At 39.6% G+C, this 15,643-nt stretch overlaps 1 protein-coding gene across 1 annotated transcript in view; it reads left to right on the forward strand.

The window, feature by feature from the left end:
- LOC124795878 overlaps positions 1-15,643 on the forward strand; it is a 363,347-nt gene that overhangs the window by 303,534 nt on the left and 44,170 nt on the right. Inside the window, 1 exon segment of the mRNA XM_047259992.1 lies at positions 4,271-4,477. Coding sequence (XP_047115948.1) covers positions 4,271-4,477 — 207 coding nt within the window.

The following is a 15,643-nucleotide window of genomic DNA, read 5'->3' on the forward strand; positions in this document are numbered from 1 at the left end:
TCCTTCTAGCAATGACCCTCTTTCCATTTACAGGACAAACATTCCTTGACTCTGTCACCATTGGCAATGACTCGTTCATAAGTTCTGATACAATTCCGCATACACTACGATGGGATTTGTTCTTTCTCATATCTTCCAAATGCTGGCAGATACAAATCAGCTCATTGGTGTGTTATGTTATACATCTGTGGGTGAATAACATGTCATGACCATCAGGGTTGTCAGTTTCTTGTTGACTTGTTGACCATTTTATGTACACAATACATTCAGAAGAACAAAGTTAACAGTGGTCTGTCACTTGTACACAGCAGCATGCACTCCTTGGATTTTTTCCTCATTTACAATTCACCATCTATATATAAGAATTAGTGGGGAACCAAGGACAGAACCTGGTTTGGAATCAGAGATGCATCTAGTTCTCTAGTAGAATTTTTTGTTCAGGCAATAAATGGCCTTGACAAAATCACAGAAAATGCCAAGAGGGTAATCTTTCTTGTTTAGTTCTACTAGAAATGCATTTATGAGATTACATATTGCTTTCTCCATTAAGAAGTACTTATGAAAATCAAACTTAGATGTTAATAAAATTATTCTAAGAATGGTGATGTATATTCTAATGTAAGCTACCTTCTCAAAATATTTGAGACATTCTTCACCTACATAAATGATTTACTAGGCACAAAGGACTCTCCACAGTCTTTAATGGTGCTGATGACACAAGTATATTGATAAAGGGCTTTAGAACATCCATATCAGTTACAGTCAGGAGAATAACAGAAGAGGCTTACAACTGCAGATGAGTCTGTCACTAGAATCAGTTGCTTATCTCCACTTACATAAATGAGTACTTAAGCCTTTTTAGTATGTACACATTGACTCATTGACTAGTTACTTAGGTAACTCGGGGGGACACCACAAAATCAACACAATATTTAAGTACTTTGGTTGAAATATTATAATATCCAGAGATTTACTACTTTTTAGTGCTCCTGAAGACAATCTCTTACTATTTGGGAGCTGTGCAGTGGTCCATTGTCTTGCTGAATATGTAGGTTGTCTGCAAAGAGAGAGAGAGAGAGAGACAGACAGACAGACAGACTTAGAAGCACTTAACTGAACAGCAGGTGCCTGTGTTATTTGCCACTACGAGATGATGGCTTGTGTATCAGATCCCAGTTTTGCCTTGTTTAAATGCCCCATTTGTCTAAACAGCATCTCAACATAATGGTACTTTGACACTGGTATACCAATATTTACTGCATCTCATATCAGAAGGTGACATGTAAAGGTGAACATGTCCAAAGAGAGAGAGAGAGAGAGAGAGAGAGAGAGAGGGAATGAGAAGGTACATACAGGATAAGCAGAATCTAAGTACATCATGCAGTTTAAGTGAAATCAAATATGTGCCATGATACTATACTGTGAAAATATCTGTCCACATATGCACTCTGTGCAAAGGAGAACTAGTTAGTTGCGGCCAGTAGGAGACACTGATTCCAGTCACATCATTTCATTCCAGCAGCTTTTAGCATCAGTTTATCCTCTCCATTCCCTCATAATAATACTGTGTATTACTAATATTAATAATAATTACTAAGAGGACACTGTTACTTACGTGCTGACTACATTTTCTGTAGAGTAGAGAAACTTCTATGAAAAAGGCCAACAATTGTAACAAAAGAGGAATGTAATGAGGTCTACCAGTCAGTGGGTGAAGTAAGAAACCTTGGTGAAGACTGGAGAGTGATAGACATGAAATCCCTGTCTAAAGGACTATGAAATTGAGATTACATACGTGAAATAATATGAATTTTCATATATAAGTGCAAAGCTATGCGTAACATTCGTATTGATATTGAGGCAATTTCATTCTAGAGGTTGCATCAAGATGTACAAGAGTGGAAATCTCAAAATGCAGATGTATCATTACAAAACTCCTCTCTTAATCATAAGCTGAAGTACTTCTTAGCAATCCAGTTTCAGATGACAATAAGAAAGGTATTGGTGGTTTTCTGTAAACTATTTTCAGTGAAGACTAACAAAATCAAGAAAACTTAAGATGGTATACATTCATCATAGACAATATATTCAAGTTGTTGAATACATTGAAGAAATTGTTTGTGATTGTTTAGAAAATGCTGCAGGTTGATATGTTTTAAGTGTAACATTCCCTCAAACAATCATAGTAATAGGTAATGCCATTGCTACGTCACTGTTTTCTGTTATGATGCTTTGAACTATTGTAAATAATTGTGAAGCAACAATAAAGGCAGAACGTCCAGTAAAACACTGAATCCTAATGTGTAGTTGCCAGTTTATATTTTGTCCATGGTACCACATACTAAATTATAACAAATAGGTAATATTATATAGTATAGCAAGCACTTTACAGTAAGATTAAGCTATTTTCAGGAAACTAGATATTTGCTTTTGATATTCACTCAGAGACAAACATGTTCAAATGGTTCATGGAAATGAGAACATGTCCATGTTTAAATGTACTTTTTAAAGCAATATTTTCATTGTAAATTTGATGTACAGGTATCAACTGCCTTTGGTACAAAGGAAAGATGTCTGCATTGAAATATGTTATTTTCATTCATATGTATGCCTGAAATAAGTTTTATGTTGATTGTGAAAAACTGCATTTAGTGGACATGTTTGTCTTTGCATGTCACCTCCTCACATGTCGAGGCAGCCTTTTCCTGCTCTCTGAGCATCCAGGGAGCATGTTCTTACTTCCATGCTAATCTTTGGGCACACTCCAGAGGTACATTTATAGTTGGGTGGTGCCTTCTACACACTGAGTGTTTTGCTTTATTGTGGCACCCTTTTACAAACCATAAGATTTTATGATGACTCTTGTCACTGGTTTTTTGCTGCCCAAAACGTTTGATTCTTACAGCACTGGGGTTCTTTGAATGTTTGCACAGTATGGCCTTGTCACAGTAGCATGTCAAAAGCCCAATACTTACTACCTTGAGGATGGAGTGTCTCATGCATGAGACATCAATGATCTGGCAATGATCAAAAGTATTGATATTTCAAGTCAGCTGTCATGCTAATGGTCAATATAAGTTTTGACAACATACCAGTGGTTTGTGTTAAACATTCAATTGACATAAGCAGCCAGATGATGGGAGCTTGATTCCTGAGACAAGTTCCTGAGGATTATTTTCCTAACATTAGTGTTTGGTTGCTAAGGTAACTATAATGATTATCTTCACAATTGCTATCATCAGTCCTAAGATGTGTGAAACAGGAGCTCCCTCTCCCTCCCATTGCCCCTCCCCTACTCCCACCCCCGCTCCCACCCCCACCCCCACCCCCACCCCAACCCCAAACCCAACCCCAACACCAACCCCAGCCCCAACCCCAACCCCAACCCCAACCCCAACCCCAACCCCAACCCAACCCTTCTTCTCAACACAATGTTGTTCATGGTATAAAAACTTGAAATCATGTCTTGTTATGTATATTACACTTTCAATTAATAGTATAGAGATTTGTAATTGTTTTCCTTGTAGATCTTCAGTTTTATACTTTTGTAGGGCTCCATTTGAAAGCTACATCAATGCATCCAGTCATCAATCATTGGTAGTACTTACACTCATGTTGCAGTGGATTTGATTGCATATCCTTTATATTTAATAATTATTTAGTTTCAGCTCTATCTGTTTATCCAATTTTTCAGTGGTTGACAGGGAGAGAGTTTTGTTTCAACATCACTTGAGAGGCCCAGACATACATTTCAGAGATTACTCTATCAACTCTAAGCTAATGGTTGTCATCAAATTATTTATTTTTGTCTTTATAATGTACCATCATACCTAATGATAAACACACAAACCTTTAAATATTTCATGTATTGTATGGAATCAGTAAGACTGCACAACACAGTTATATGGGATGGATATCAGTTATGGAGTACACAGTTCATAAACTGTGAGTCCAGATCTCAATGTATTCATTTTACAACTCTAGTGTGACATATTTTGGCCTTCCGATATATATAAATGATAATGGCACATGTCCATAAATATTGTATGTCTAAAATCAGAAAATTTGATGTATACTTGAAAACATACTTTGAATATTTCAGTAGATATAAATGCAAGTGTATTCACTTGACTATACTTAACCATTTAATTATAAGCTTAATGTCTTCATTGTCCCAAAAGTGCTAATAATGAACAAAAATCAATCTAGGTTGCAAACAATAAATTGTAAATGTATAGAACACAAATTTCATGCAAGAAACTGATTACAGCTCCCAAGGATGACTGCATACATCCGTTTCTGTAGCTGCCAGCTCAGTGCAGCTACATTTCTGCAGAAGATTACAGAAGAATCAGTGGAATTTCGTGAACTTGTTCGCCAGTGCCAGGCTGACCCTCGCACGAAAGGAATGCCACTTAGCAGCTTTCTTATTAAACCAATGCAAAGGATAACAAAATACCCTCTTCTCATAAAGAAGGTATACTTCACAATTTAATCCATTCATTAGAAAAACTAGCAATCATTTTCGAGCACTAATGGCTGGAATGTATTTTTGTTCTAAAAATATGTTGTTCTCATTTATTTTCATTCTGCAGCTTTTTCTTGTGAATGTGAGCTGATGATTTGTCCATTCAGTAACTGTGAACATCCTAATTTTGTCGACAAACAATTCCAACAATTTTTTGAGTTCTGGAATTGCAGGAGTCTTTGACTGGGATTGGAATTTGTCCTATTGCATCGTTACACTTACTCATCAACTACAATGCCAGAAAAAAAAGTAACCCTTTTAGAGGTTTCCAATTCACTCAAAATTTATTGTTGCAACACAGTACATATGGAGTACATGAAATGGTTACATTTAAAGATCAATAGCATGGGTAGTACCAGATATCAACCCATACTGAAACACCCATACCAGAATGTGGTGTAGCCTCCATAGGTGACAATGCAGGCACTGACTCTGGCATGCAGTCAATCGTACAGGTGGCGAATAATGTCCTGGGATTCATTATACCATGCCTGCTCGACCTCTTCACGTAGTTCTGTAAGACTTGTCAGTTAATGAGTCATGCAAATCACTTCTTGTCTCATGTTCAATTGGAGACAATTCCAGAGATCATGGTGGCCAGGGAAGTTACTGCACATCTTTCAGAGCTTGTTGAGTTTCACAGACAATGTGTGGGCAAGCATCATCCTCTTGGAACAGCACCAACTTCCTGTTGCAAGAACAGCAAAATGACAGGTGTAACAACATTTTGCACATACCGAGCACTAGTTTGTGTCCCCTCCAGAAGTACTGACAGTGAATGGAGCTTATTGTGCCCCAGACTTTAAGGCCTGGGATGGGGCCACTTTGTCTTGGATGAATGAATTCTATGAGACAGCACTCACCAGGTCTACTTTGTATGCACAAACAGCCAACACTTGCATGCAGGCAGAGTCTGCTTTCATTGCTGAAGGCCATGGCGCACCATACCATCTTCCAGATTATCCTCTGACTGCACCAGTCAAGCTACACACGTTGATGCTATGGTGTGAGTGGAAGGCAAGCTAGAGGTGTGCATGCCCAAACTCCCACTGCTAATAACTGGTTCTCAATGGTTTTTGTTGACACATCTGAGCTCTCAAGCCCTCTTTTCTGTGCTGTGGTAGCTGTATGATCTGCCACTGCTGCCCTTACTATACGGTAGTCCCTGTGGGCATCTGTGCTGTGTGAGTGGCCCCAAACCTTGTCTAAGGGTATGAGGATGTTCACATGAGCACTGATACCAGCATCATTGCACAACTGACACAGCATTTTCAACTTGGGTGGCAGTTCACTGAAAGGACCATCTCACTCCTTTGCAATACATTGGCTATAGGACACACAAATGTGTACCCGTTGCATGGCTGCTGCTTGCTTCATATGTCTGCACAACACTGAGCATTCTAACTATGAGCATTCCTTATTAAATGGCGGATACAGATGGTGCTCTGGTAGCTGTACCACTACACTGTCTGTCGGCAGACAACATTCAAACCATTATCCATACAGCTACTATTCCCCAGGTGGCATATGCCATCATCACATCAAAATTGACATCACCTTTCCAGGTGTACTATTTTTTTTTTCTAGCAGTGTATATAGTGCTACATGTTCTGCATTGCTCGCTGATTCAGACTGTCTAACTTGGGCCTGAGGCCAACGGTGTTACTGTAACTTGGTCATACTGACCACATCAAGATTTCAAATTAGGTTTAAAAATAGTAAAAGTCTTCTTATGTGTGTACGAGGTAAGTGCCCAAGGAGATATATATTATATAGCAGAGTTGAGTCTCAAATAATATCAATTATGTAATGGGCAATCTTTGGAATTTAAATTACATAAAGACCTCATTGATGTCTTGAGCATGTCGTTCAGTTTTGCTGGTTTCTTGAACTTAAATAATTTCAATGAAATTTTCTTTTTTCTGTGTTCTTTTGTATTTATCTTTCTTCTTAGTTTCATTAGTAATTGTCACATAAATTACTTAACATATAAATGTAGAAATATTCTGAATTATTATTGAATGTTCCTCTTGCAGTTTAAGGAAAGAAAGAAATTTGGTGTATTTGGTTTTCATATGAATATTCCTGCAAGTTTCCTTATTGATTTGTTTTCAAGGACTATTTGTAATTTATTCGCTCCTGATATTAGTTTTTAGTTCCTGTCATTTTGTGTTAAACTAATATCATGAATCTTCTGTATCAATCTACAAGACTTCCACAATGTTATCACATTTATTGAACAAAGCAGTGCCTTTGTCAGGACTATGGATTTGTTTTCAGGAGAGAGAATTTTGAATCCTATCTGCTAATGGTCATTCTGCTTTAAGTTTTCCATGGTTTCCTTAAGTTACTTCAGACATCTAGAGGCACAGTGCTTCAACAAGGTTTGCCTCATTCCTCTCCTCTTACTTTGCAAAATGGAATAGGAGGGGGTAATGCCTACTGCGTCCGTGGTATTTTTTGGTAAAGTTACATGTGCACCCCCTCTCATTCTGTCTGGCAAGCACCTCACGGAGCTCAGTATTCATTTGCTGAGTATGGGCTTAGCAAACCCAGGTTACTTGAGCAGGTGACTGGTGGTGAAATGTTGTGTGTCACAGGAAATGGAGATCTTAGTTCAACCACCCAGACTGCAAAGTTGGTAAAATGTGTATAAAAAACCTCTCTCAAGGTGAGCTGCACTTCAGAGAGATACGTGGCTTTAGATGGAACAGTCACTAGTTGGCAACCTCTGGGGAACCAGCCACACCACAGTTACTCAGTGATGTGGTGCTATGTCTGGGTGGATCCTCATTTGCCTAGCTGCTCATGGAACCAGTATGGAACCCTCAAACTCATTGCTTGTGGCTCCCAGTCGAATCCACCTAACCTAACAAGGGAGCTTGTGTAGCCAGTCCTCCTGACACAGGCAGTATTCCAAGTTGTTTTGTTTGTTGCAACAGAACACATGCTACAGAACAGAATGCATTTTTAGCAGTTAAAAGGAAAGAGGGTAGCTTTGAAAGTGTTTCACCTTTTTCCATTCAAAATGGTTAATAGGGCATTGCTGGCATTTTGAAATCTGTGAATCGATTGAGAAATGTGGCACTGTTCAGCAAATTTCTACTTCCCAACAAGCATCAAACCTCCAGAATGCTAAATGCCTAAGGGAATATGCATTCAAACTGAAGCTACATAACACCTTGAAGTACAGCAAAGGTGTTGTGTCATGCAGATATATTGTTGGTATTCCCAAAGAGGTACTGAAAGATGAGTGGGCTGAAGAAGATGTCATTGATATATACAATGGAACTGGTAGATGGTGGACTGATTAAATTAGATTCATTTATTCTTACCTTCAGTATCACAACACTTCCAGAGCATCCATGGCAGGTGTGCAGCTTTATGTCCCCAACTCAATGCGCTGTTTTAAATTCCAGTGTTTTCATACATGGGCACACCACTGTAACATATAAAGGAGAAGCCACTTGCAGCAAATATGGCAAGGCCACCCACAGAGACATTGTTCGCTTGTCTCGCTCGAATTGTTCTAATTGCTCTGGGGATCACCCTGTTTGGAGTAGAGATTGCAGCATCTACCTTGAGGAAAGGAAGGCACAGAAGCTCAAAACAACAAAGCATATCCTGTGTGGTGAGGCCAAAAAGATCTACATGGCCATACAGCTTCCCACTTTCATTACTTCACTGACTTAAAATGTCTAATCCAAAAGCAGTTGCCTCTACACAATTTGAGATTGCTAGTGTCAGCACTGCTACCTGTGTTTGTCAATGCTTTTGTAAAGATGCTATTGTTTCAGAGTGCATAGCTCCCCCCAGAAGAGCATTAAAGGCTACAGCTGCTGTCATTATTGAGCATCTGGCACCTCAAAAGGCAGACTCCAATAAATGGGTTAGCACTGTCATTATCAGTGCTGCAGAGGTTCCTAAGAAGTCTCCTCTAGCAAACAAATCAAATTGGAAGTGTCAGCCTCAAAAGAAGACTATTCATAAATGGTCAGATTGTGTAGATCTCGTCCTCTCTGACAGTTCTAATGGTTTACTTTGGAGACAGAACATGAAGTCTGCCTGAGGCAACCATCTAATCCCCAGACCAAGCCTCAATCCTCCGCAGTATCCCCACTCTGGTGAAGAGACAGGATGAAAGAAAACCCTCACCAGTAAATGGCCCCCACAGTACAATGGAATATCAATGGGTTCAAGACACATTTGGAGGAACTTACACTCCTAATGCAGGAATATCCCCTATACTCATGCTTACAAGAACCACATTTTAATCTACTGATGCCCCTATGCTATGGCACTATACCATCCACCGCAAGGATGACATGACTGGGAAATGGGCAATGGGAGGGGTAGCTATGTTTGTCAATTACACATACCACTCCTGTGCTCTATTCCTGGTTACTAACCTACAAGCAGTTGCCAGTGAAGTTCACTGTTTGCTCTTTTTGTTTGCCACCACAGGAAGCGATGGATTCTGAGGCTCTCACATATCTTATGGGCCAACTCTCGTGGCCATTTATTGTACTGGGAGACTTCAATGCCCTTAATTTATTATGGGGCTCACACTCTACTTTTCCTAGTAGTTGAGTTTTGAGACATGCTGCTCAGCAATGTGGGTCAGGCATTGGTTTAAGTGATGTCCAACAGTAGAAAACATTGCAACCTTTCAAGTAATGAGAGCCAAAACTCAACTCATAATCAAGAAGAGCAAGAAAGTACCATGGCTCACATTTCTGGGCCCTTATCAACTGCTCCAGATGTTATACAAAAGTATGGAAGCCATCAACAGGATTCAGGGTAAATTCAGTTGTTTACCAACAGCAGTGGTGCAGAAGCAGAGTTGTCTACAAACAATGCCCAGAAACTTCACCAAGACAGTGGTAGAGCATTTTGCAATGACTGCTGCCATTGCCAGCCAGTATCCAGCGTTCTGCTGCTACCACGTGACCATGGAGAGGGGCGAGTTGGACTTCAGCTCCAACTGTTCTGAGTCTTACAACTGCCCTTTCTCAACTGCCATTCCTCCATGTGGGAGTTGGGTTTGGCACTGAGGCTCACAATACTGCACCAAGTCATAAACAAATCCAGTACATCAAGCTGCAATACTTGCAAGCAGCATGAAAGGAAGTCCTTCTCAAATATTTTAATTCAGAACTGCAGACAAGACAGTTTCCCAGTTTGTGGAGAGAGACTATTTTAAGACCTCTCCTCAAGCCAGGAAAGAATCGAATATCCCAGTAATTACTGTGGTGCTGCCTTAACGAGCTATTTATGAAAGACTGTGGAGCCATTAGTCAGCCGTCATATGGTCTGCATCTTGGAGACCAGGCAGATCCTTGCAGCTCTTAGTGTCATTTCAAGAGATGTTGATCTACTAATGACAACAGTGAGACAGCTATCCTTATACCTTCCTACATTAGCAGTATTGTATAGGAATATTTTTTGACACCAATAAGTCATACAACACTACTTGGAGGCACGACATTCTCAGACTGCACCACCAATGAGACATTCAAGGCTACCTCCCCATATTCATTTGCTCCTTCTTATGGAAACACTCTTTTCATCACAAACTTGGTGGTGTGTTATCAGATAGTTTTGAGCAAGTAAATGGTGTTCCTCACGAAAGTGTTTTAAGTGTCACCTTCTTTGCTGTAGGTATTAACAGTTAGTGTTTGTGGTAAGGAATTCTGTGCAATGCTCCTTATTTGTGGACAGTTTTGCCATTTTCTATACCCCATCCAACATTACAACAGTGACTCGTCAGCTGCAACTTACTGTGAGAAGGATGGAGGAGTGATTTTCAAAGGTGTGTGTGTGTGTGTGTGTGTGTGTGTGTGTGTGTGTGTGTGTGTGTGTGTGTGTGTTTCCATTTTCTTCATATTTTTAATGTACCTAGCTTGCATATGAGGGACGCCATTCTACATTTTAAAGACTCATTGTGATATGTGGACGCATTTTTATTCCAAAATGTTGTGGCTACCACATCTAAATGACCCAGAAACCTCTTAATATCTTAAAGTGTCATAGCCACATGCCTTGAGGAATGGACAGCATATGCCAGTTCCAGGTTTATAAGACTTTTGTGAGATCATGGCTAGAATTTAGAAGTACAGTTGTACAGATCAATGAGACCCTTTTACCTGAAGAATATTGGTGTTATCCACCATGAGGGAATTAAGCATACAGGACCTGTCCCATACACAGTCTGTGTGCTGAGGCTGGGGAACCGCTACAAAACATCCAGCGGTCACTCCTCATGATGTGTCAAGTGTATAAGTTCCTCACTACTCCCAATTGACCTGCATTCCAGACTGTTGTCTGTCCAACTATGGAGCACTTTTTATTAATCATCCACAAGCAATGAGGCCATTTAAGATCCATGTGAAGCATCTGCTGGAGTCTCTTGATGTGGGACAACTTAAAACCCAAACCCAGAATTGGAACTTACTGCCACCTCAGTTACTACAGTGGCCCAGAATAATTTTAGATTTAATGTGATACTGGAGAGACTGCATTCTTGTATCTGTTTTTAATAACACATTTTATGCATTTTAAATGAGTACCACAACTATATAGCTGTATTGGCAGATGGGTGTAAACAGGGGGGCTCCATTGGTTGCTCTGTTGTCTTCCCTGATCATTTCCTTAAGATCCGATTACCTCAAGAATTTACTGTGATTGAAGCAGAATTTTACATGATCTTGAGGGCACTGGAGAAAATGTGATGTGTTGTGACTACTAAATTTCTCTTTTGTTCTGACTCCCTGAATGCCCTTATCTCTCTCCAACACTTGTACCCAACAAATAACATAGTCCAGAATATACAGGATGCCTTTCATCATCTACAGAGGCTGGGGAAGGAGATGCCTTTTAGCTGTTTACCAGAGAATATGGGTATTAACAAGAACAAACTATCAGATGTAGCAGTGAAGGAGGCATGTTGCAATAATCCGAAAGTACTATGTGCTATATCCCTAGGTGCTATCACTTCACTGTTGAGGTACAGAGACATAGATAGATTGGAAGAAGAATGGCTGGAAATTACAGACAATAAGCTGCATCTTGTAAAGTCTACAACTCAGCCATGGTGCACCTCATTCAAGCCACAAAGATGGGATGATGTCCTTCTCGCTCATCTTCATATAGCACGAGGCCCTGTGACACATGGCTTCTTGCTTCGTTGAGAGGACCCTCCAATATGTGGTGCTTGTGGTGTACAGATCAACAGATCACAGTGTGCCACATTTTGGTGGGCTGTGTTTTATATTCAGACAAAAGGACTGCAGCTCCTCCTATCTTTTAACTGGTAATCAGATGAATATGTTACAGCTTATAAGGTTTTGTGACATGTCCAGCTTGTTCCCAAAAATTATGGGAGAATTTTTTAGTCTTTGGTCAGGGGGCTGGCTCATCCCTGTTTTCTGTAAGTGATCAGCCAGTTGCATTTACCTGTGTCATTATTTTAGCTTTCCTCCTGTATATCTTGTGTTTTAATTCCCAGTTTTGATTTTACATTATCATAAGGGATGTGAGATAGTATATTTTTGTGTGATTTATTCTTCTTTGTTTTATGACTCTTTTTTAAACCATTTCAATGACATTCGTTCCTACTAACTTTTGTAAGGTCACTGATAACCTTGTCATTAAGCCATTAAGCACCTGTAAAGTGCCAAAACACACACACACACACACACACACACACACACACACACAAAAACAAACACCCACAAATGTAATAGTTCCCGATCTCTAAGATTCAGAAGATGCTAAACTACCCTCCCTCCCCCCCCCCCCTCTCTCTCTCTCTCTCTCTCTCTCTCTCTCTCTCTCTCTCTCTCTCTCTGTGTGTGTGTGTGTGTGTGTGTGTGTGTGTGTGTGTGTGTGTGTTTCGCTTCATGGGTGTCTCTCTTAATCACTGTTGTGCCTATCAGTTCCACTGTTGTGATACAGCAGCTACTTTGGAGGGTTTTTCCTAACTATAGTTAAAAACTATGAACAGTTGTTTTAAATTCAGAAGAATGGACTTGTTTCCTACATTTCCTGATTATGCTATCAAGATATTTGATACAAATCAAGTGAAAAAGAATAATATTAAACTTTGTTAATTTTTTTGTTTGTTTTGTGACAAAACATATTTAGGTTTTTTTTCCAGAAACAATGTCATTGGGAATTTTTACTTTGCTTTCTATTTCATTTATTAAAACATTGTGTACCTTCGATTCCCATAATGAAGAAAAGGCTTTGATGATAACTAACAGCCATTTTAACCAAGGACTGGCCATGGAAGTGCTGAATCTGTACCAATGCCACACTTTTCCGAGCAGTTGCTGCTGGTATTCCTCCCAGGTCTCCATAATCCTGTATTCTCTGTCTGTAGTCAAACTGTTTCGTACTTCATCTACTACAATCTTCTTGGCCCCTTCACCAAAACGATTGCACAATGGCCCTATGTTCACTGTCATGTGGCTAGGATCGGTGCTTGGCATGACAATGCTTATGACTTGAAAATCTGTTCCTAATATGTCCTATAGCAGCTAGCCCATGTTCCACCCATCACTACTATCTATCAGTGAGATTTTGTACATCCTACTGCCTTTTGTTTACACCCTTGCCCTAATTACATTCCTACCAGACTGCTGAAGCCTGCTTTCTATTATATCTAGCAGTTCATCTCCTCATAGCTCACGTTACAAGGCAAACTTATTTATTTCAAATTTGATTACAGAACTTTTCATTATTTGCCTTGTATTTATTACATTTTTTCCAGTTGATGCATTCCCCCTCCACCTTCCACCCTTCAAAATATGTAAATTCACATTTCACAACATCTAATCCAGTCTCTTGCTCAGTGATCCTTTCCTGACTGTTTAGTGATTCAATTTTTTTTCTTCTTCACAGCCTACAGTTCCAACACAGAGCCTCAGTGAGTTCCCTGGTGAATTTTTCACTACGGTCACCTCAGAGAAACGTCACCCCTGACTGCTTACTTGAGGGAAAATCCTTTTCCATACTGCCTGTTCCAATTTTGGGTCTCTGTTTGGTGGCTGTATGTCCTGCCTACTCATAAAAACAAATGATTTAGTGATTACCTTTCTTACAATTTATCCAGTGTCTACTGAGTTATTTCTTTGTCATTCTGCAACCCTCTACACTGATTGATAAGTCAACATAGAGAACTCATTTTCAGAGTCATATGCACACTGGTGTGTAAAACTCAAGGATGGAAGTAACTTTCACATGCTGTGTCATTTCCAAGTAATATAGCTTGATGACACTTGGACCAAACAAAGAAAGATTTAAAATAGTATAGTATATAAGGTAACTGAAAGAAGTACACAATGAAGTGAACAGAAATGATGTTTTTATTCATAGACAATAATTAAAGTGAAGTCACATTGATTTATGATGGCTCCTTTACAGCACAAAAGAGGGACAAGGTTCTTAATAGGGTGTGTGGAAACCACGGACAGTAATTAATGCACCGTCTGCAGTGCACTCCAATTGAAGCCCCAATGTTGGTAAGGAGTGTTTGTGGTAGAGCATTCCATTCCTTTGTCAGTGTGGTTGATAACTGCTGGATAGTCTTTGGTGCAAGTGGATGTGTTGCATTTCCCTCGTGTGCTCAATGGGATTTAAGTTGGGAGGGGGGGGGGGGGGGGGAGAACAGGCAAGCCAGCCCGTTCGCAGAATATCCTCTCATTCCAAGTGCTCCTCCATCTGCGCTCTTCAATGCGGTCACAGTCTGTCATCCACAAAAATGAAGTCAGGACTGAAAGCACCCTTGAAAAGTTGCACATGTGGAAGTGCAGTGTCACAAGAGCATTGACAGGTGAGTGTAGTGTGTTCAAAGATTTGGAGGTCAGAATGCCCGTGAACATTATGCCTCCTCACACCATAACACCTGGACCACCAAAAGGATCATGTTCAATAGTGCTGGACGTACCTTTATATGGTGCAGGGTGGGAACACCAAATGCATCCAGGAACATTTTTGAACATGATCATGTTGATAATCCGGATGTTATGGTGTGAGGAGACCTCCAAAACTTTGAACATGGCACACTCATGAGTAAACATTATTGTTCTACTGTACTCCTCCCCCATGTATGTCTTTTTAGGGGTGCCTTTGATGCTGACCACATTTTTATGGATGGCAGTGTGTGACTGCACCAAAGATCACTGGTGGAGGAGCTCTTGAAACGAAAGGATGTTTGGCAAATAAATTGGCACTTTGCAGAGTACGCACTGCTATACATGCTGGTTACACACCTTATTAAGAACTGTGTCCTGCCTTTGTTGTTGTCCCGGGGACCGTCATAAACCACAGTGACTTCAATGTAATTGTTGACTTTGAATAAAAGCATTGTTTCTCTCCATCTCTGAACCATGTATTTACTTTCAAAACCTTTTCTTAAGAATTTACTTTATTTACTAGTGATTCATCAAGAACATTCACACATTTAATCACACTATGTGAATGTGGAAGAAGTTGCCAGTGGGTAACTGATGAAAACAAATTTCTTTCAACAAATGGAAATTTTATTCTTAAAAGCACCCCCCCGCCCTTTTTTTACAGATTTAAAATTATAATCAGAAAGCACCCTCTAAATATCAAGTTACAATTTATTCAGAGGCAGAAAGAACAAATTTTGACAGCATGAGCTTTTGGGCTGAGAACCTTGCCGCTGCCTTTTGACATGGCCGTAGTCATGACTGCTCACAACAACCTCTGAAAGACTACACTGGTGCAAATCTGCAACACACCAGATTACTGTAAACTAAAAATTTTAACAACTCACACAAGCACATAAACTATGCACCTCGTAGGAGGAATGGAAATGGTACAAAACACTAACATTAAAAATATATATATTAACTTGGCACCGAAGGTGCAACTTGATTAAAAAAAAAAGACTCTTATGTTGAAAGAGTAGCAACTTTATATACCAAAATGACCATTTAAATAAAAAAAAACCATGAAATGCAGTCTTACATAAAATATACAAACATGCTCTACATTACACATATACTGCCACTGAAGATGATAGGCAAGATAAAAACATATTTCAGGAATTCGGCCATTACACTTCAAGCAATAAATTTGTTAACA

The sequence above is a fragment of the Schistocerca piceifrons genome, chromosome 1 (genome assembly GCF_021461385.2).
Source record: "Schistocerca piceifrons isolate TAMUIC-IGC-003096 chromosome 1, iqSchPice1.1, whole genome shotgun sequence".
NCBI classification, from domain to species: Eukaryota; Metazoa; Arthropoda; class Insecta; order Orthoptera; family Acrididae; genus Schistocerca; species Schistocerca piceifrons.